General features: G+C 35.1%; 3 protein-coding genes across 3 annotated transcripts; 2 read left to right on the plus strand and 1 right to left on the minus strand.

Moving 5' to 3' along the window:
• Positions 8,156 to 9,363, plus strand: LOC109950376 (zinc finger MYM-type protein 1-like). Its single transcript, XM_020568947.1, has 2 exons — positions 8,156 to 8,823; positions 9,018 to 9,363. The coding sequence occupies exons 1-2, from the start codon at positions 8,156 to 8,158 to the stop codon at positions 9,361 to 9,363; spliced, it is 1,014 nt and encodes a 337-aa protein (XP_020424536.1).
• Positions 12,515 to 16,216, plus strand: LOC18770370 (SKP1-like protein 11). The gene is made up of 2 exons (XM_007203227.2): positions 12,515 to 12,764; positions 15,990 to 16,216. Exons 1-2 carry the CDS (start codon positions 12,515 to 12,517, stop codon positions 16,214 to 16,216), a joined length of 477 nt encoding a protein of 158 aa, XP_007203289.2.
• On the minus strand, positions 18,273 to 21,540 carry LOC18770501 (uncharacterized protein At2g39795, mitochondrial). Its single transcript, XM_007202500.2, has 3 exons — positions 21,267 to 21,540; positions 20,808 to 21,148; positions 18,273 to 18,753 (listed from the first exon to the last, which is right to left on the minus strand). The coding sequence occupies exons 1-3, from the start codon at positions 21,396 to 21,398 to the stop codon at positions 18,588 to 18,590; spliced, it is 639 nt and encodes a 212-aa protein (XP_007202562.1). The 5' UTR covers positions 21,399 to 21,540; the 3' UTR covers positions 18,273 to 18,587.

Raw genomic sequence — 23,457 nt, forward strand, 5'->3', positions numbered from 1 at the left:
GTTTTTTGAGAACACTATACAGTTGTATCAAGAGGATGTGACTTAACGATGTTTCTTAGGACACTTAGCATAGGCAATCGAATGTACAAGAAGGAATCTCTACTCTAATTAAGAAGATAAAATACTCTAAATATATGATTCGTTGAATCTTTGGCCAAAGTACAGGATGAGAATTGAAATAAGAACATTTGCAATTACATCCAAGTGAATCATATAACCTAAAGATGTCATGTTAGGGAATCGACACAAGTTAACCATATCCCAAGATACATGACAGAGAGTATTGTAATAGAGAAGGATCAAATTGCATTGTAATCACAAACTGACTAGGCTCTCAAAATGAATTCTATTTAGCTTGGGTAGCCATGACATACTGCTAGGTGTCACTTATGGTTTGCGGAAGCCTTGTGAGGACTAATAACAATTAGCCTTCGCCAATAGGGAGAATTGTATAAAGATATACAATTCACATTCAGTTTAGAAGTAACTATTCTTATGCACGGCCTCACTAATTAGAACCTTCAAGATCTCACACGGAAAAGGTATGGATCGAGAATTGAAAAGAGAATAAATGATTTTGCAGCTGGGTCAAAGTCAAAGTCAAAAGTCAAAGGTCAAATAATTGACCCAAGACTTGACATGGTCAACATAAGGTTGACTAGGACCAACACTTGTTAGACAAGATAGTGATTTAATTTATTAGGTCATTAAATCAATTAAACTAATTAGATTAGTTTAATTGATCAATTAAAATTATGGAACTTTAATTTTGGTCCTATATGACTTAAATATTTATAGAAATGGACCTCAGGGACTTAGGCATAGTGCAACACATTAAAGGATTAATGTGTTGGACCAAATGTAGCCCAAAAAGACCAAGGATAGGGAGGGTGCGGCACAAAGGGGGCTTTTGGGAACACATGTGTGACAAAATGCCTCTATATATTCATAGCCATATCACCATACTTCTTTAGGGTTTCAAGTTGGATATTTTGGAAGAAAGGAAAAACTAAAACCTCTCTTTCCCAAACCCTCTTGGTCGGCCACCATGGAGAAAAAAGGCTAGCACCTCTTTTTATTCTCTAGGTTATTCCTTATTCTCTCATTATCATTCTACCTTACTGAAAATTATAGTAGTTGCGGTTGTTGCCATTAACTTTGGCCATAGCAAAGAATATCCATGACCTATAAATGGTGAATCCCACCATGCATTCTCACCTTTGCAAAAGTCTGCATCCATTAATTAAAATATTAATATTGTTTGTGAGCCACTGCTTTAAAACATTGGCCAACTAATACCTTTAAAACAAAATGAAAATATAATGTATAATTCGATGCATAAAATAAAATTCACATTTGAATTTCCACTACAGTACAATTTGCATTATTATACTCATTTAATATCTATATAATTACAATATTATATAATCTTATATTGGGCCAATGTAATACATTAAGAATCAACAATGAGATTACAAGCCACTAATGCATAGTAACCATGGTCATTTGCCATGGCCTTAAGTACCTTTTTCTAGTAGTGGTTTGCCATGGCTTTTATTCACACTCTTAACCGCCTCTCATAACTAGGTTTTCAACCTTTGTTCTTATAAGCTTAATCAATTCCCGACCAAGTTCTCCAGAAAATAAAAATATCCACAAAAGTTGTTTTCCACCACATCATGATGTCGCCGCCGCCTTTGCACCTCTCAGCTCAAATGGCTCCGAATGGGCTTTCAAACCCAACCTCATCCTTAAAATTAAAGGGAAATAGCTCAAAATGCCACCCTTTTAATAATTTTAACTGAAAATACCACACCTCCCTAATTGTTTTGCAATTATCACCTATAAATACATACTTATTGCCCATTTATTGGCCAGATAACACTTTTGGTCAGTTTTTGGTTCTCTCTCAGCTCTCTCTTCGCTTTCTATCAACTCTATCTCACAGTTCTTTCTCTCTCTCTCTCTCTCTCTCTCTCTCTCTCTCTCTCTCTCTCTCTCTCTTTATCTAACCACGCCTCTTCTCAAGAAGAAGAAGATCAAGAACAACCTACAAAACCCACAGCTTTGCCCTCAAAACCCAGTTCTTCTTCTTCCTCTCTGTTTTCTTCTCTACCCAAATCCAAACCCCAACTTCGTCTCTCTTCGAATCCCTTCTGCAACCTAAACAAACCCAAACAAAACCATCTTTTCTGAATATGACAGCATGTCTTGGCATTAGGTGGCCATTGTTTGAGCATTTTGGTCCAATTTTGGAGGGTTTTGAAGTCTGGGTTTACATGCCCTCAAGAATAGCTTCTACAGAAAATTAATTGTTGGGAATATGTAAGTTTTGATGTTAAATTGAATTTGATTACTGAAATTGGAATTGTGATTAATTTCGTCTGTATTTTGTGTAGAAATTGAAGTATTGGGATTGATTTTGTTTGTCTGAAACAACAAATGTGTTTGTTCTTTGTCAATTGATTCTTGCATTTGGTATTGGGATTTTCTATGAACTTGTTATGATTATATCATAGTGAGATAGCATCGTTGATTTGCTATTGCAATCATATTGTGATTTTATTGCGATTGTATTGTAATGGTATTGCTTTCGTATTGCTATGGTATTGCTGTTATATTAATTTTTTTTTTGGTGTTTTATTGATATGTTACTGTAATTTAATAGGAATATATGTTGATATCATTTTTCTTATCTGCTTGTGATTTGAGTAGGAGTTGAGATTATTCTTGGCTGAAGTATTATTTACGATTTCTCTCTCTCTCTCTCTCTCTCTCTCTCTCTCTCTCTCTAACTCTACTCTTCGTATTTTTCTCAACATTTATGTGTTAATTTAATGCCTGGTATTATTTTGGAACCATAATCATTGTCAATCTCATTGTTTCTTTAAAAGATTGCTGTGAAATTGTTACTCCATTTTCTTCTTTCCTTTGTTTTAAGATATTTTTGTTTGGAAAAAAAGAACTCTATTTTTGTAATCTAAAAGACTAGGTACTCATGGTAAGTGTTTTCTGATCAACAAGATCCAGACTTTATGTATGTCAGTTTACTACTTTTGCACTTGAACTTTGGCTGTCTAAAATTTGAAAAGTCTTGTATGGCAGCAGTGTATATATGTCACACATCTTGGGTAAGCCGTATTCTTCAATTGTAATAGTTTGCTCTGTTGTACGTATTCAAACTGCCTCAAAATGTTTTCATTGGTGTCTTGAGTTCAATACCAAAAAAGTTTTTAAATGACAAGAAATTATAAAAACCTTATACATAACAAACATATAGTTGAACATAGCTAGAGCGTATATCTAGAAAGATGTCATTGTGCTTCAAATTAGCAAATTTGTGGAGTGAAAGCAGAATGGTTGACATGTATTCTTCATTTGATGAAAATAATTAATGACTTTGTATGAAAGTATACTCATTAAATATCTTAGATTCTATCAATTAATGAAATATTTGCCTTCGAGAGATTCATGTTTTTTGGTTTGTTTTATCAAGTATCTTATATTCTATAAATGAATGAAATATTTTGGTAGATTGGAGAGACTAGTCAGCTAGTGGATTTTGGATCATGACTTTTGAAGGGGGACTAGGCTTGAGCAGCTGCAAGAGTAAAAGGGATGATGCTTCATGTAAATTCGACAATTAAATAAGAGATTTTTGTTTTCAATTTGTTAATCCTTGAGATACTTGGTCATTTTTTAAAATTATGTGAAATAAAAAACTTGTATTGAATATTATTGTATAGAAGACCATGTAATTATTTTGATACCATTAAATGAAATTTAAATTCAGTTTACTTGAAAATTATGGGATCTTGAACAAGAGATGGCAGTCACGTATACGACAGTTTTGAAACATAAAAGACGACAATATAAGAATGGTTAATTTTGACGATATCCATAGTTGCTTCCACTCCATTATAATGTCATGTAGATTATAAAGTGACAATAGACATGCAATACAAAAGCAATATGAAAGCAATAAACAAGCAATAAAGCGGCAATAGACAACCAATGCCAAAGCAATAAAATGGCAATAAACAAGTACCTTATGGATGTCTTTGTATTCTCTTTCCCATATTATATAATGTTCTAATTGTTGAACAATTACAATATTCAGTTGCTACAGATAATAAATAGTACATAAAAAATAATAACCATGTATGAAAATTTCATATCATTATAATAATGACCACAAAAACAGTATGAAGTACATTACACAAATATTAGAAACATACGGCTCCACGAGAAGAATACATAATGTCTTAGATGTCCTTACTAATAATAACAAGCATAATCAATTATGTGTACAGTTTGCTGCAAGTTTGCTTAGCATTTTCATAATCGAAGCTTTGTTTTTGTCTTCAGAAGGCATCTCAAAGAACTCCTTGTCTACATATTAAATTATGCACAAAATGGTCTCCAACGCCAGTATATGACTTACACATCAATGTCTGTACAAACCAGCTAAAACACATTGTGTAACTGTTAACCTCAAATTTGTTCTTCACAGGGAAACGAGCTGGGTGCGGCTTTTCTTCTCCTTGTACAACTTGAAAAGAAAAAGAGAAAGAAATATAAATTGTCAAGACAAAACTGCAACAAATTATAATTTGATCAAATACTCACCGTCGGGAAACAATATGCTTTCAATGAATAAATAACATATTCATTTCAACCAACACTATTACATAACTCATCTCAGAAACATGATTGAGATTTGACAAACATACAGGTAGAAGATCCAATCCATTAAAACACTCACATGTAAAAAGCAAACCTACATTATACGCCAATTCAAGCTACAAAAACCCAACTTGTTGAGTACTAGTCAATAAGTTTTATAGGCAAATTGAAATAAAGTAGAAATTACTTCAACAGTAACACCTTCATTTTTTCAACCAAAGATGCTAGCTTCCTTTCAATATCAAAAAGCACATTCAATTAGTCCCAAGATGTGGGACATAGATACCTAGTCTTTTAGATTATAAAAACAGAGTTCTTTTTCTCCAAAGAAAAATATCTTAAAACGAAGGAAAGAAGAAAATGAAGTAACAATTTCACAGCAATCTTTTAAAGAAACAATGAGATTGACAATGATTATGGTTCCAAAACAATACCAAGCATTAAATTAACACATAAATGTTGAGAAAAATACGAAGAGTAGAGTTAGAGAGAGAGAGAGAGAGAGAGAGAGACCGTAAATAATACTTCAGCCAAGAATAATCTCAACTTCTACTCAAATAACAAGCAAATAAAGAAAAATGATATCAACATATATTCCTATTAAATTACAGTAACATATTAATAGAACACCAAAAAAAATCAATATAACATCAATACTATAGCGATACGAAAGCAATACCATTACAATACAACCGCAATAAAATCACAATACGATTGCAATTGCAAATCAACGATGCTACCTCACTATGATATAATCGTAACAAGTTCATAGAAAATCCCAATACCAAATGCAAGAATCAATCGACAAAGAACAAACACATTTGTTGTTTCAGACAAACAAAATCAATCCCAATACTTCAATTTCTACACAAAATACAGACGAAATCAATCACAATTCCAATTTCAGTAATCAAATTCAATTTAACATCAAAACTTACATATTCCCAACAATTAATTTTCTGGAGAAGCTGTTCTTGAAGAGGGCATGTAAACCCAGACTTCAAAACCCCCTAAAATTGGACCAAAATGCTCAAACAATGGCCACCTAATGCCAAGACATGCTGTCATATTCTGAAAAGATGGTTTTGTTTGGGTTTGTTTAGGTTGCAAAAGGGATTCGAAGAGAGACGGAGTTGGGGTTTGGATTTGGGTAGAGAAGAAAACAGAGAGGAAGAGGAAGAACTGGGTTTTGAGGGCAAAGTTGTGGGTTTTGTAGGCTATTCTTGATCTTCTTCTTCGTGAGAAGAGGCGTGGTTAGAGAGAAAGAGAGAGAGAGAGAGAGAGAGAGAGAGAGCACGTTGAGAGAGGAAGAGAGAACTGTGAGATAGAGTTGAGAGAGAGCGAAGAGAGAGCTGAGAGAGAAAACAAAAACTGACCAAAAGTGTTATCTGGCCAATAAATGGGCAACAAGTATGTATTTATAGGTGATAATTGCAAAAACAATTGGGGAGGGGTGGTATTTTCAGTTAAAATTATTAAAAGCGTGGCATTTTGAGCTATTTCCCAAAATTAAATTCCCTTCAATTTATTTATATTTAGATATTTACTTAACATATCATTTTTCTAGTCAAATTATAAAGAAATTGCTAGTAGTTTGTATTTATGTATGTTCGTGTAGGTGCATATAGATCTCGAGCCTCTACATTTACACACAAAATATTTACTAGCATTTCACAACATCTAGGCTATTCTTATAATCTAACGACTTAAGATTTGACGCATCCTTTTTAAACTTTTGACATCTATCCATTTAATTAACTCTATTAAGTTTTAATAAAAATAAAAAATAAAAACCTAGTAGCCATCCAAAAAATTTACAAAATACAGAAAAAATTCACATATACACGTATTTTTCATATATTATTGAATAAAAATAATATATATTCTAATAATGTCATTGAAGTTTTTTTTATAACACTAGTTAGTCATGTGTTTTTTAATTTATAACATGCTTCGACATGAAACTCCATGCATGTCACAAAATCTTCATCTGTTTCATAATGTACACAATTTTTAATAACCTCAGGGATGCATTTGATATATGCAAGTAGTGGCGGACCTGTGCAGGCACAAGGAGGTGCATCTGCACCTCTGGTGGCCGGAGAAGTCCATTACAAGAGCTGAAATTGCACCTCTGCTTCAGAAATGAGATGCACAGAACCTGTTCGACGAAATGCCCAAACCACCTGGGCTGGGACAGTCTTTCGTTGTGCGCTTGTTTTTTTTTAAATACAGCCTGGCCAAAACAACGTCGTTTTGGACCAAGCTTTAAAAGAGGCGCTGATGTGTTTTTATTTTTGTTTTTTTATTTTTTATAATCCTGGCCAAAACGACGTCGTTTTGGACCAGGGTTTTTTTATTAAAAAAACGTAAAAATATAAGGAAACTGCTGTGCTGCTAGGCCATTTTATTGGGCTTTTTAATTTATATTATTCCTTACTTAATTGGGTTTCCATTTTTTATAATTCCTTACTTAATTGGGTTTTAAGTGAGAGTTATCTTTATTCAATTGGGTTTTGGGAATTCCTTATTTAATTGGGTTTCTATTTTTTATAATTCCTTACTTAATTGAGTTTTAAGTGAGAGTTATCTTTATTCAATTGGGTTTTGGGAATTCCTTATTTAATTGGGATTGGAATTCTCTATATAAAGGATCAATTTATTCAATTGTGTATACATCACAAGAATCCTACATTTTTTCTTCTTCTTGAGTAATGGAACGGTACTTTCAGAGAAAGAGTATAAATCCTCCTTCAAATAATCTGAGTAGTTCAAATCCTCCCTCAAATAATCCAGCTAGTTCCAACCCTCCTTCAAATAATCCAGCTAGTTCAAATAAACCTTCAAATAATCCGCCTAGTTCACATCCTCCCTTGAATTATTCGGGTAGTCCAAAACGTTTGCAAGTCACTGAGTTGGATGAAATATTGGCTAATCTTCCTGCAGACCCTGGACTTAGACCTCCAATGAATTATTATAATCCCAATTTTCTAGAACAAATTCGAAGAGCCTATCTGCAAAGGGGTCCTGTCAGCCAAAAAGCCAAAACGACATGCCTCAAACACTTATGGGAGAGAGTAATCGACGCTTTCTTGTGAAATGGTTTGATTCATTTGTTTGGTTGGAGTATAGTAAAGAGAAAGATGCTGCATTTTGTTTTCATTGTTATCTTTTTAAATGTGACTTTGATAAACAAGGAAAGGCTAGAAGCGATGTCTTCACTGAGAAAGGGTTTAAAAATTGGAGGAAGGGACCCGAGAATTTTAGGGACCATGTTGGACAAGTTGGAAGTCTTCACAATAAAGCTACACAACATTGTACATATTTAATGAATCAGAAGCAACACATTATTGCTCCTACAATTCAAAAAGTCTTCACAATAAGTCTTCTCTAGTATATTGCTCCTACAATTCAAAAAGATCTTATCAATTCTTGTGCCGCTGAAACCATTGATGCAATTATTAGTGATATGGACGATGCATTCTTTTCTATATTGGTAGATAAATCACGTGATGTTTCAATAAGAGAGAAAATGTCAGTGGTGTTGCGTTATGTGAACAAAAAAGGGCAAGTAATTGAAAGGTTTGTGGGTGTCCAATATGCCTCTGATACAACTAGTAGCAAATTGAAAGAAGCAATTGAGCAGTTGATTTCTTCAACAAATTTGAGCATGTCCAGGCTACGAGGACAGGGGTATGATGGCGCTAGTAATATGAGAGGTGAGCTCAATGGTCTTAAAACACAGATTTTGAGAGAATATCCTCTAGCATATTATGTCCATTGTTTTGCACATCAACTACAACTAGCTCTTGTTGTCGTGGCAAAGGGAAATGAAAACATTGCTACTTTCTTCACAACGGCTAGTAGTGTCGTAAATATTATTGGAGCATCGTGTAAGCGTCGTGATGCACTTAGAGAGCAACAACAAAAAGATATTATGAAAACTCTTGAAATTGATGATCTTGAAACGGGGCGAAGGTTAAATCAAGAGACTACTCTCAAACGTCCTTGTGATACACGTTGGAACTCACATTATGATACTTTACTTAGTATTAATATTATGTTTCATCCCGTGGTGAAGGTGCTTGAATGGATTGTTGATGATGTCAACCAAGATAATTTAGGTGAAGCAAATAGGTTGTTGAAAGAAATACAAACTTTTAACTTTGTGTTTCACTTATATTTGATGAGATTTATATTGGGAATCACAAATGATTTATCAAAGGCATTACAAAAGAAAGATCAAGATATTGTGAATGCGATGATGTTGGTCCAAAGATATAAGCAAAAGCTACAATCCGTGAGGATGATGACTTTGATAATTTGCTCAGGGAAGTATCAATATTTTGTGGTAAAAATGATATTGACGTTCCTAACATGGATGATTTATTTGTACCACAAGGGAGATCAAGACGTAAAGCTCAGAAAATCACAAACCGCCAGTATTATCGTGTGGACTTATTTCTTACTATCATTGATAAGCAACTAGTGGAATTGAATAATCGCTTCACTGAGGTAAATACTGAATTGCTTCTTTGTATGGCATGTTTGAGTCCGGCTTATAATTTTGCAGCTTTTGACAAACAGAAAATACTTCATTTTGCTAAATTTTACCCTCAAGAATTTAATGACCGAGACCTCATGAAGCTTGAGACCACTTGGGCTTTAGATTGTTGATATGCAGAGCATCACAGAGTTTTCATTATGAACGGAATTATTGATCTAGCAGAAAAATTGGGTGAAATACAGAAAAGGAGTAGAATATACAACTATGTGTATTACTTCTTACATTGGCTTTAGTTTTACCCGTTGCAACTGCTTCGGTTGAGAGAGCTTTTTCAGCTATGAATATTGTGAAAACACCATTGCATAACAAAATAGGGAATCAATGGTTGAGTGATAGCTTGGTTGTTTACATTGAGAAAGATGTTTTTTCTTGTATTAGTAATGCAAATATAATGCGATGTTTTCATGATATGAAACCTCGTCGGCAACAATTGTAGGTTAATTGTAATGTTATTATTTTAATTAATTATGAATAACATTAGTATTGTTTAAATTATAAGGATGTTTAGTTGTTTTTTTGTTTTTTTTTTTTTTGGGTTTTGAGCTCTTAGCTTTTAAATATTGCACCTCCGTTGAAAAACGAGAGTGACAATAAAAATATTCTGAAAAAATTGTCGTCTGCTAAATCTTTCACTCCCCAAACTTCAAAAAATGATTTTGCCTTTCATGAATTGGAGAGCGATTAGTTAATTAAAATATTAAACCTCAATCTTTGGTCACTAATGGATAGGCAACGGTACACTTGATGTTCTAAGAATTATCCAACATTTATAATTAAGTAAACATAAAACTAGTTCGAAACGAAACTAGAAATATAATTCTTCAATTATGCCAAAGATCAAGATCTATTTGAGAAGTGAATTTTTATTGTAAATTTACTTACAAACGACGTGATTTTTTAAAATTATAAAACGATATTTTAAATTACTCTAATATACGAAGACGTGGATCAAACTCGGGTGCAAGGGGGCATATTGCGTTGGCAAAATGATATGATATTTGCAAAGCTATTTCTATAGTGGGACAATTCATCTATAAGAAAGCTACGCCGCTACAATTTGACTAGCCACTACTAGGTATCATACTCATCACAAATATGTATCATCCTTGAGTTCATATGAGTGGAACACAACAAACAATTAACTTATTAGCAATCCAACTCCTACAGGACCTCAAGCATGAATTCTGCTCGTACTTATCCGAACCTGTCAAACCAACTAACTAGTGACAAATGAGGGGAAAAGGGCAAAATGTTGGTGCTCAATGCCAGAACAACTATTCAGTCGACTTACCCAAATCCATATTAAAGCCAAAATTGTTATGACATTATTGCTCCCTAAAAAGTAGATGCAATGATATTTCTTTCCCAAGAGAAAATATGATACTTCTTGTACCGTTAGAAATCAAGTTCGTGAGAACTAAACTTTGAACATTATGACATGTTACTCTATGATAAGTTTTATAAAATTTGCTACACCTTGTTGAGAGATGAGACATTCGCACAGGGTAAAGCTATACGCGAGACTAAGGATTTAAATGTTTTGGTTGTTTTGGTTGATTTCGATTTAGCGGTAGGCTAGCATAGTAAGGTCAAAGACGGAGAGCTCATTAGGTCATCTTAATTATTTGTTTTTTTTTTATCAATTAAATTCACTCGTAGTGTTGAGTTTTGAACCTACTTCAATTTGAAATCCTGAGTCCGTCTCTGCTTGAGAGATATCGGATTGGAATTTTAAGGAGCTTGTTTCATGAATTAAGGATTTAGATATTATAGTAACAGGGGAAGACACTGTAAGAGACTTTGGATTTTGACTGTTTTGGTTTTTGGATGCTTGGTGGGGTTTATATAAGATTGAACCAACATGAGGCTATTGTTCAAATAATTGTCCATAATAAATTTGGTTGAAATTGATCTGAGTTGGTGCAAAAAGCTACCCCTAAAGTATTAAGGCCATCTCCAACCATGTTGGAGCTAAATTCAAATTTTCACCCTCCAAAATACAACTATTCATGTATTTTCATGACTCAAAATTTTTTTTCCTTCAACCTTGCAGACTCATAATTTGAGTCCACAACTTTATTAAATTATTTAAGAATGATTAACCTGTAAATTTTTTTTCTCGTTAATTTTTCTTGACATTATTTTTGTTTCAACATTCGTGATTTAATTTTCTAAACATTTTAACCTAAAAAAATTAAAATTCCAAAATATAATAGGATTTCACTTAAAAATAAAAACAAGTACAACACCATACTTATGCCCGGAATAATTCGAACCCTTCATTGAAGCTATTGCCATTTAAATCTGAATTTGAACCGTTGAATGTGAAATACAAATATAGATGTTGGAATATTTATAAATAAATAAATAAATAAATAAAAAACAGCACGGCATGTATTTGAAAATATGACCTTTGGTCAGCTTCAAAATGTCATGCGGGCCAGCTTGTTGCACAAGTTGCTGGCAGACAGCAAAATGCACATGGGGCTCATCAATTTTTGGTGTTCACGTGGGTTTCAAGCCAGAAAAAGCCGATTTCGGGCCCATAAAAAATATCAGTCCAGGCAATACTTGGGGTGGAATTCCACCTAAAATTTGAGATTTCTCAAATTTCCACCCCCCAAAATAAATGGGTTGGATAAGTTTTTTGAACTCAAAACCTATAATTTGAGTTTCCACCCATTGGGTTGGAGATGGCCTAAATGTGGGGTATTGCATTTCTGTATTTCTCTTTTTTGCTTATTTGAACATTAAATTTTCTTGCTTTTAGTCTTGAATCGAGGAGGGTGAGAGTTGGACTCTGATTCTTAAATATGGCTTCAAAATTTGATGATCTAAGTGTGGGGATGGCATGCATTAACCTTCAACAACATTGAAGGTTAAGATTACGTAGCAACAACCATCCTTGTGGTCCTGCTAGCTGCACCTGCGGAGAATGATGGTTACAATTATTAGCAGACTCCTCCTTCGTGCAAAAAGATCTAAGACAATAAATCGCAAAATACAAAAACTTTCTCTTTCCTTTTTGAAAAAAGAACCATCATTAGCCCATTCATTTTTCTAATGTAAGAATGTTTCCTAATATGAGAAAAAAAAATTGTCTCCTTTTCCCACTTGGACAAGGTGTTATGAGTAGGCTATAAAATCATGCCAAGTCTTTGAAACTCAAATAACTCAACTCTTCAACTTCCAAAGCCAAAAAAGAAAAACTCTCCTAAGTCTTCAACTTAAAGACTTAGTTAATATTACAAGACCAAAACAATGGCCTCTGACGAGATGAAGAAGATAACCCTAAAGAGCGACGATAACCAGACCTTCGAGGTGGAGGTGGCTGTGGCCATGCAGTTGCAAACCATCAAGCACATGGTGGAGGACGACTGTGCCGACGATGCGATACCTCTACCAAATGTGACTAGCAGCGCCCTAGCGAAGGTGATCGAGTACTGCAAGAAGCACCATGAAGAGGATGCCGATGTCAATAACAAAGAGAGTCTCAAGAGCTGGATGCTGAGTTAACAGCGGCGGATCCAGGAATTTTTCAACGGAGGTGCAATTTTAAAAGCTAAGAGCTCAAAACCCAAAAATAAAACAAAAAACCAAAAAAATAAAAAAAAGACAACTAAACATCCTTATAATTTAAACAATACTAATGTTATTCATAATTAATTAAAATAATAACATTACAATTAACCTACAATTGTTGCCGACGAGGTTTCATATCATGAAAACGTCGCATTATATTTGCATTACTAATACAAGAAAAAATATCTTTCTCAATGTAAACAACCAAGCTATCACTCAAGCATTGATTCCCCATTTTGTTACGCAATGGTGTTCTCACAATATTCATAGCTGAAAAAGCTCTCTCAACCGAAGCAGTTGTAACGGGTAAAACTAAAGCCAATATAAGAAGTAAATACACATAGTTGTATATTCTACTCCTTCCTGTATTCACCAATTTTTCTGCCAGATCAGTAATTCCGTTCAATGATGAAAACTCTGTGATGCTCTGCATATCAACAATATAAAGCCCAAGTTGATCTTCAAGCTTCATGAGGTCTCAGTCATTAAATTCTTGAGGGTAAAATTTAGCAAAACGAAGTATTTTCTGTTTTTGTCAAAAGCTGCAAAAGTATAAGCCGGACTCAAACATACCATACAAAGAAGCAATTCAGTATTTACCTCAGTGAAGTGATTATTCAATTCCACTAGTTGCTTATCAATGATAGTAAGAAATAAGTCCACACGATAATAATGGCGGTTTGTGATTTTCTGAGCTTTACGTCTTGATCTCCCTTGTGGTAGAAATAAATCATCCATGTTAGGAACGTCAATATCATTTTTACCACAAAATATTGATACTTCCCTGAGCAAATCATCAAAGTCATCATCCCTCACGGATTGTAGCGTTTGCTTACATCTTTGGACCAACATTATCGCATTCACAATATCTTGATCTTTCTTTTGTAATGCCTTTGACAAATCATTTGTGATTCCCAATATAAATCTCATCAAATATAAGTGAAACACAAAGTCAAAAGTTTGTATTTCTTTCAACAACCTATTTGCTTCACCTAAATTATCTTGGTTGACATCATCAATAATCCATTGAAGCACCTTCACAACGGGATGAAACATAATATTAATACTAAGTAAAGTATCATAATGTGAGTTCCAACGTGTATCACAAGGACGTTTAAGAGTAGTCTCTTGATTTAACCCTCGCCCCGTTTCAAGATCATCAATTTCAAGAGTTTCCATAATATCTTTTTGTTGTTGCTCTCTAAGTGCATCACGACTCTTACACGATGCTCCAATAATATTTACGACACTACTAGCTGTTGTGAAGAAAGTAGCAATGTTTTCATTTCCCTTTGCGACGGCTACAAGAGCTAGTTGTAGTTGATGTGCAAAACAATGGACATAATACGCTTGAGGATATTCTCTCAAAATCTGTGTTTTAAGACCATTGAGCTCACCTCTCATATTACTAGCGCCATCATACCCTTGTCCTCGTAGCCTGGACATGTTCAAATTTGTTGAAGAAATCAACTGCTCAATTGCCTCTTTCAATTTGCTACTAGTCGTATCAGAGACATATTGGACACCCACAAACCTTCCAATTACTTGCCCTTTTTTGTTCACATAACGCAACACCACTGCCATTTGCTCTCTTATTGAAACATCACGTGATTCATCTACTAATATAGAAAAGAATGCATCGTCCATATCACTAATAATTGCATCAATGGTTTCAGCGGCACAAGAATTGATAAGATCTTTTTGAATTGTAGGAGCAATATACTTGAGATTCCTTGGAGCGTTTTCAAACACAACGACACAAACTTTCTCATCATGATTGGCAAAAAATGCAAAAGTTCCACATAATTACCCTTATTGCTAGATGTTTCGCTTTCATCATGGCCACGAAAAGGAAGACCTTGTCGCAATAAATATCTAGTGCAATCAAGTGCGGCAGTTAATAAAATGCGATAATTAATACGAGCTTGGTCTGTCTGCTTGATCACAATGGTTTCAACATGTTGCTTCTGATTCATTAAATCTGTACAATGTTGTGTAGCTTTATTGTGAAGACTTCTAACTTGTCCAACATGGTCCCTAAAATTCTCGGGTCCCTTCCTCCAATTTTTAAACCCTTTCTCAATGAAGACATCGCTTCCAGCCTTTCCTTGTTTATCAAAGTCGCATTTAAAAAGATAACAATGAAGACAAAATGCAGCATCTTTCTCTTTACTATACTGCAACCAAACAAATGAATCAAACCATTTCACAAGAAAGTATCGATTACTCTCCCCCATAAGTGTTTGAGGTATGTCGTTTTGGCTGACAAGGACCCCTTTGCAGATAGGCTCTTCGAATTTGTTCTCGAAAATTGAGATTATAATAATTCATTGGAGGTCTAAGTCCAGGGTCTGCAGGAAGATTAGCCAATATTTCATCCAATTCAGTGACTTGCAAACGTTTTGGACTACCCGAATTATTCAAGGGAGGATGTGAAGTAGGCGGATTATTTGAAGGTTGATTTGAACTAGCTGGATTATTTGAAGGAGGGTTGGAACTAGCTGGATTATTTGAGGGAGGATTTGAACTACTCGGATTATTTGAAGGAGGATTTAAACTCTTTCTCTGAAAGTACCGTTCCATTACTCAAGAAGAAGAAAAAACGTAGGATTCTTGTGATGCATACACAATTGAATAAATTGGTCCTTTATATAGAGAATTCCAATCCCAATTAAATAAGGAATTCCCAAAACCCAATTGAATAAAGATAACTCTCACTTAAAACCCAATTAAGTAAGGAATTATAAAAAATGAAAACCCAATTAAGTAAGGAATAATATAAATTAAAAAGCCCAATAGAATGGCCCAGCAGCACAGCAGTTTCCTTATATTTTTACGTTTTTTTAAAAAAAAAAACCCTGGTCCAAAACGACGTCGTTTTGGCTAGGTTTTAAAAAAAAAAAAAACACATCAACTCCTCTTTTAAAGCCTAGTCCAAAACGACGTCTTTTGGCTAGGCTGTGTTAAAAAAAAAAAAAAAAAAAAAAAGCGCGCGCAGTGCACAGCGATGCAACTCTCCCAACCCAGGTGATTTGGGCATTTCGTTGAACGGGTTCTGTGCATCTCATTTATGAAGCAGAGGTGCAATTCCAGCTGTTGTAATGGACTTTTCCGGCGACCGGAGGTGCACCTGCACCTCCTTGCGCCTGCACAGGTCCGCCACTGTTTGTGAAGGTGGACTTGAGCAAGCTATTTGACCTAATCTTGGCTGCAAACTATTTGGACATCAAGAGCCTATTGGATTTGACTTGCCAGACTGTGGCGGACATGATCAAGGACAAGACACCTGAAGAGATCCGTGTGATCTTCAACATCGAGAATGATTTTACGCCTGAGGAAGAAAAGGAGATTCGTAAGGAAAATGAGTGGGCATTCGAGTGAGAGAGTTAGACAACCCTTACATGCCTATTATTATTAGATAATTGTACTTTTTGTCTAGTCTGGACTATTATGTTGCTTCTAGTTATAATTCAACTGGGTTTTATTTATTTATTTAAGTTTTTTGTTAGGATGATTGCTTACATGTAACTAAGATTTCTGCAAAACCTCTTTTCTCAAATATGTCTAATGATACAAGAGTTATGTCTCCCTTCTTCTTTTTTCTCGATAAATTCTTAACATATCACAGATCTTAGAAATTAATCATATAATAATTAACTTTTTTTTTTTTTGCTTGAGGAGAATTAATGTTGTAAAATATAAGGGTGAGCTGTGGGTAGCTCTTATCCTATGCCAACATTGTACGTATGAGGTACGGTTGCTGAGCTGTTGTTTGAGCAGCAAGGGTGCCTTGAGTGATTGTAGAAGATCCATGGGTGTGCTGAGCATTTCTGTTAGTGCAAGAAGAATGGGTGTGTGAAGGAAACACAATCAGCACATACAAAATTTAAATAAAATAAAAAAAAAAGGGAAAATTGTCATCCTAGTTTGTAAACCAATTCATACCTGCTCACAAAGATGACCTAGTCAGTCTGCCCAATTCTAATCTTCCATCATCACCACGCATGACCACAGCTGTTCCAAGTTCCAACAATCTTCAAAATTGCTCGGCATTTTACACATTGAACCTTTTTTTTTTTTTCTTAACATGACTCTCTCAAGTCTCAACATACATCCATTCTTTTTGGCTTGTTTCCCTTCAGCCTCCCCATCGAATTTGTTTGCCCTGCCATTTCTAATGGCCAATGGTCGGCCCCAACCAAAGTCGTTCTCATAAATGACTTCAGTTTGCGGATGGCTGATGGTTTGAAGAGGAAAACTCGATATCTCAAGACTTCGTTGCTAGTCAAACTTGAGATATCGAGTTTTCCACTTCAACCCATCATCCATTCGCAAACTCGCCAATGCAATGTGGGACGTCGTTGTTTACTGGCGAAACGACTCGAAAAACCCGCATTGGATATAATCGCAGCGTACAGAATGCTTGAGGGATTTTGGAATGGAGTTTACACTCTGTTTGAATGAGGGACTTAGAGATGGGATTTGGGGAATGTGGCACTTGAAAGTTCCATATGAAAGAGGATTTCAGAAATTCTGTGCAACTTGAAAGAGGAACTTTGGGAGGCTAAAGTCCCATGAGTAAGTAACACCTCAATAGGCGTTACTTCGCAAAGACCTTTACGCGAGTGAGATTTCTGTAATGCAAAGATGAAGAAGAAGAAGAGAAGGAAAAATAACAGACGACGGATTTTTTTAAAAAAAAAAAGAAGACGACGAAGATTTTGGTGGAAGGTTTTGGATACTTGGTGGGGGGTTTTATATAAGATTGAGTACTCTTACACCATGATCCCTCCGGGTATATATAAGTCAGCATGCTGCAGCAACTGATGAGCCAATAAGAACCAATCCTGGTGTTCCGCTGCAATATTAATGCTGGCAGTAGTGGTAGGTAGACCACACTGAGACTGAAAACCATTCATGGTGCATGCGTGCTCCATAATTCTATTCAGTTCTTCTTTTCAGCTTCCTCCATCAAGGATTGTAGTGATGGATAGAAGAACACTTGTGTTTTTCAAACATCCACACAACCAATTACAACCAAAAAATTTCAAATATCCACTCCACATCACCAATGATGATAACAGAAACAGAAAGCTTAGATGGGATGGTGTATAAGTTTTGCGTGTCTTGAAGCCAACAAAATTGAAAGCTTCGTGTAACCCAGCAAAGCAATTACATATTAATGCTGGTTGCAATAGCAGTAGCAGTAGGTGAGTCACGCAAAGAGTGAAGAAAAGGAAACCAAAGAGCAACTGGACGTGGGTTGGGTTTAGGTGGAAGGGGGAAAGAGCAAGGCAGGGGTGGTATAGAAAATATTAGAATTCTTAGATAGTTGTTTTTTTGGGTTGGGTCCATGCGGTGGATGTGTGGCTTCCACGTCAGTATGCAAATAGGGTCTTACGCTTGCCACACCACCAATTTAACAGAAAATAAAACATCACCAGACGAGACCTAAATCTCGTTCTTGTTAAATTGCTTGTTCAAACACACCATAAGCGGAACCAAAAAAGAAATCAATAGCTTTTGTCTCTTAATCATGATTTACAGGACCATAAACTTTAGTCATTGCCTCTTTTTTCCCCCCTCCTATCTTGATCTGAATATAGGAATCCATTAACAGGAGCACCAGAGTGCTCAGCCCAAGCAACCAATACACCAACAGCAGGTTACATTGTTAGAACTTCCCAAATTGCCTAATTTCATAGTTGTAAAACGAACATTTAAATACTTCCGAAACTGCGACTGAATTCTGTCACTCTGATTTTGCAACATATGATTCAAGTTTGTGCAGCCAGTCCGCATATTGGGCTTGCTCCTTTTTGTGAAGGTGGTGGAGGAGGAAGTTGGTCAGGCTTTCTCCAATACCCTTGGATACTAGATATTTCTTAAGCTCAACTTGTAATTTCTTGTCCAAATCGCTGCCAAAGATACAGACAAAAAACAATAAAGACTAGAATAAGAAAATAAATCTAAGAATAAAAAAAAGAAGAGAGTTTCACTATTCAAAGACAAGAAGCCAAACACATAGTTAGGCAAGTAAACACAGTATTTATATGCAACAATAATAGGATGGATGACATTCAGAAAGCAACTAAAGTAGGGTAATACCACAAAAGAAATTATAAAATTAAGCATGGAAAAGATAGTCCAGATTAAGTAGAAAGCAGAGCAATGCAAGATGGATAAGCAAGCCAAAATAGGTTGGTTTTCAGGTACAATCTGAAATAAAGAAACAGCACTTCATTCAGATATAAAGAAGTGTACAATCTGATATTACAACAATTTGGAGATGCTAAGTTTGTCTGCTGACAACCAAAGCTAAGCAGTTAGCAAGACAATTGAAGGAAGAAACTGATACACACAAAGATGACCAAAATCGAACTCTATCACACAAATCTCCCTCCCTCTCCCCTAATGATGTCCAAAATTCTTCTATTTCGTTCTACTCTTACCATCCAATACACAGCCATCACACCACTCCTTAACACCACACCATTTTTCCCTCCGCCAAAGCCTTGGGGTGCTGCTGCTGGTTCTCAACTCCACCATAAAAGAAGTTTGACAACATTGAAAGTAGGGCTGACATTATGTCATCTGGTAGAAATACCCTAAGCATTTCAGCTAATCTTCTTCTATATTTGGCTAATCTACTTTATATTTAGCATGGCCAATCTTCCTAGAGTCTAGCTTATGATAAACTAACTTCGCAAATCACTTTCCTTACATGCACCAAAACTTTATCAACTTTCGGTAAATTCCTTGAAGAGGCATTGTTGGTTTGCATTCAGTCTGTACTTAGGAGCATGATCTCATCATAAATAGGCCTTACATGATCAGCATAGGCAGCTCCATCTTCACTAACTCGTGAATACAGCATATTGTAGCTTCTCTACACGAGCAACCTCAAAAGGAGTCCTCTTAGCAGTGATACTGCCTTTCGAAGTTCAAGAACAAAGTCTATGCTAAGATGAAGCCAAGGTGTGGGACTGGAGTGTACAACCCGTATTTTGTAAGGACATGCTATTACACACAGCATCTCTTCACCAAGCTTCCCAATTCTCAGTTCTTTGGCCAATAATATCGATCCATCACTAGCCAAAGTCTTAACTTCTGACTAACTCTCTAATAATTTGTTCTTACAAAGAACTCTCTAGCATACAAAGTTGGTTACTATTGAATAAGAAACCATCAAGCAAAATTCAAGCAAAAATTCAGAAAGAAAAAAAAAAGATTAATTAATGTAATTGTGGGGACTTCTCACAGTACCTTAACAGCATATTCAATTAGGGTTTTATGCCTTCTGGTGCAGTCTAGCTACAAAGGATGCCCTATCAAACAAATAGATGAAAATGTTCTAGTAGTCTCTGGGAAGTACCCCAAAAAGATTTAGTGCAGCAACAATCAGATTCACTTTTGCTCGATCAATAATCCACTAAGTATATGGTTCTGATTTCAGCGTTCCTCCAAAGTCATATTCCCAATAATAGCAAAAGTTCATATTTCTGATTTGTTACAACACAATTGAAGGAAGAATATAGATAAGATCAATTTCATTCCCTTGGGATAATTCTAAAATACATTAACTCGTTTTGAAGGAAAAAGAAAAAAATTCTAAATAACATAACCTGCTCATGGAATAAAAAAGAGGGGAGAGGCCCAAGGTATAAATTCATCATGGTTATTCAAAATTTACTCTGCCTAGATAGAAAACTCCACGGTTTCGGGGGACTATACCACATAAAAACGGAGGGGACTGAAACAATGAAAGAACCACCCCTTCAGATATTACAGTGCTTTTGCTGTGTCTGTCCTGTTTATGTTCTATAGAAAGAAAGTGAAAATAATTGACAACAAGCAAACGTTTCTTTTCAACCAAAGTCCCAAAGGTAATGATCATAACAGAAACAGAAAGCTTATCTTCAGATGGTGTATAAGTTGATATAAAGTAAATGCATATCTGAATCTGACTAACCTGAATGGGGGGTTATAGACTGAAGGGCCAAAACCAACAGACGGTTGAAAACAATAGGCATTATGGATTTTAAACCCAGACCCAATACCATCTTTCTCATAAACACTGCAATCAAACTGCAGCATTGAGCTCAAACCAGGCTTCTTCAAACACACCTTCATCAAAACATCCCTTGGGTAAAGACATTCCACTCCCTCCAAGCCATCAGGACTAAAAGGACCCAACAAAGCTGAAACAGCAACCTCCTCACCACTCTCATACTTCCTCCTCAAAACCAAATCTTGGGACTGTGGCAAATCGCAATCCACCACAAACTCACCCATTGAAGAGCTTCGGCTTACCTGTATCATCAATAACTTAACCAATATTCGTCTACCCACAAGCTAATTTCTCAAAAAACAACAGAAACAAAAGCGAGAGAGAGAGAGAGAGAGAGAGAGAGAGAGAGAGAGAGAGAACCTCAGGGGGGTTACAGGAAAGCTCATGCTGAATCTCAGACTGCAAAACCTTGAGCAAGTTGAGATCTTTGAGAGCTTTGCCACCCTGGCGTAATGCAGCGTTCGCCTTCGACATTCTATATGGCAGTGGCATGTCACAGTCTCACCTCAGAAACAAGAATGCAACATCAAAATCTGTACAATAGACTTGTGGGAATTCTTGGAAACCTTGCTTGGTCTTTTTGGGCTTTTGCTCTTCTGGACCAGAGATGAGGCGGCCAAGCCCTAAATCGTATATGAATATTAAATTTATTTGGATAATAATATCTCTAAGTTTTATATTATAACTAACCAATAAGGTTTTCCTTTATTTCTTTTATTTCTTTTATATTTTCGTTGTGTGCATATAAATTTGGCTTAAATGTTAAAATGGTCCCTGTATTTTATCTCATAGGCCAATTTAGTCCATGTGTTATTAATTTGGCCAATTTGGTCCTTGTGTTTGTATATGTTAGTCAATGTGATCCATTCCTTTAAAAATATATAATTAATTATAACAAAAACTGTAATCTATATATATAAAGCAAAAGGCAGAGAATGGTGAAACATTCATAATACCATAAAATGCCCTTGGTTAATTCAAACATTAAGAATTAAAATTATTAATTAAATGAGGATAATATGGTAAATTTATACCTTTTCATATTAAAAAAAATTAAAATTAAAAGAAAAATCAGATAATGAATCCTATTTTTATGGAACACAACTACCCATTATCTTTTTTAAATCTAAAATAAATTTTAATTTAAAAAGCCTCTCGCAGGCGCGGAAGCGCGTGCAGAGAGGCTAGTTGATTATAAAATTTTAAATTCAAACTGAAAATGGAATACATTTCTTTTAAATTTCACCTTTCCCAATTTCGCGCACACCCCTCAACCACCTCCCAAACCCAGCCACCCTCACCACCACCACTCCAACCCCAAAACCATAGCCACCCTCACTACCATTCCAACCCCACCTAAACTACAACAACTCTCTCTCTCTCTCTCTCTCTCTCTGTGACAAATCATGAAGATCATCATAGCCGGTCACCGTAAGCTTGACGGCTCTACCGCCAATTGATCATCTTGGCTGCAGCAAAAGTCGATGACATTCAGACCAATAGATCGGAGAGGAGAGAGAGATGAAGGATAAAGTATGAGAAAACCTTAAACATAAGATAGAAGAAAATTTGCAGCAAGAAAAGAGTAGGCATCAATTCTACTAAGAACCCTTTTTTTTTCCTACAGGAATCGAGACCATTGGAGGTTGAGGTTGTGTGGGTTTTAATCATTTTAGCATTATTATTATTTGAGTTTAAATCTTTATAATTAATTACAAAATTTTAAATTAATTTTAAATGTTCTTTTTTTAGGTTTTAACATAATTTTGACGGAAATTATCAAATTTATTAATAGATACAAACACAGGGACTAAATTGGCCAAATTAATAACACAAGGATTAAATTGGCCGATAAGGTAAAACACAGGGACCATTTCAACATTTAAGCCAATAAATTTTTGGTTGGAATAGATTTTAATTTTTAAATCAGGTATATATAATTTATTTTGAGCGGGAATAATCTTTGGTAAACTATTCGAGAAAAATGTGATTATCGTTATTTTTGTTTAATGGACATTTTTGTCATAATTATTTTTTGTGAATTCTGTGACATCATAAGTTAGGGCATAAATGTACGATAGTAGTGATAAAAATGAGAGGAATTAAACGACACATTATTCTAGCCAATTGGCCTTATTTGCATCTGCACGAGAGTGATTTTTCTATATGTTCCTATTATTTTCTTTAATAGTGTGTCAATTGACATGTTTTGTCTTTATTTTGTTCTTTTTAAAATTTTATTTTATTTATACAAGAGATATTAGGGGCTCGGGCAAGGGTTTTGAATGTTTCACCCTTCTATTGAGGACGCCCTTTAGGGTACATTATAATTTTTTTATCCAATGATCCAAATCATCTATTTTTAAGGTCTTCATTCATAGATTATCTTTACAAAAAATTAGACAAATCGAAAACCGTTTAGACATCTAATTCTGTCCTACAAAATCATTGAACACAGTGCTTCAAGAAAGTACTAAAATTTCAATAATTTAATTGAGATATCCAATGATATCATATTCAAGTGATTTTTTGCAGAGATGATCTTCGAATG

Source organism: Prunus persica, chromosome G7 (assembly GCF_000346465.2).
Source record: "Prunus persica cultivar Lovell chromosome G7, Prunus_persica_NCBIv2, whole genome shotgun sequence".
In the NCBI taxonomy this organism is placed as follows: domain Eukaryota; kingdom Viridiplantae; phylum Streptophyta; class Magnoliopsida; order Rosales; family Rosaceae; genus Prunus; species Prunus persica.

Coding starts and splice junctions, on each gene's coding strand:
- LOC109950376 (XM_020568947.1), top strand. CDS start 8,156: ATGGACGATGCATTCTTTTCTATATTGGTAGATAAATCACGTGATGTT. Junction 8,824..9,017: donor AATTTAGGTGAAGCAAATAG/GTTGTTGAAAGA, acceptor TAATTTGCTCAG/GGAAGTATCAATATTTTGTG.
- LOC18770370 (XM_007203227.2), top strand. CDS start 12,515: ATGGCCTCTGACGAGATGAAGAAGATAACCCTAAAGAGCGACGATAAC. Junction 12,765..15,989: donor TCTCAAGAGCTGGATGCTGA/GTTAACAGCGGC, acceptor GCGCCTGCACAG/GTCCGCCACTGTTTGTGAAG.
- LOC18770501 (XM_007202500.2), bottom strand. CDS start 21,398: ATGCCACTGCCATATAGAATGTCGAAGGCGAACGCTGCATTACGCCAG. Junction 21,149..21,266: donor TTTCCTGTAACCCCCCTGAG/GTTCTCTCTCTC, acceptor TTGATGATACAG/GTAAGCCGAAGCTCTTCAAT. Junction 18,754..20,807: donor GTCTATAACCCCCCATTCAG/GTTAGTCAGATT, acceptor TATCTTTGGCAG/CGATTTGGACAAGAAATTAC.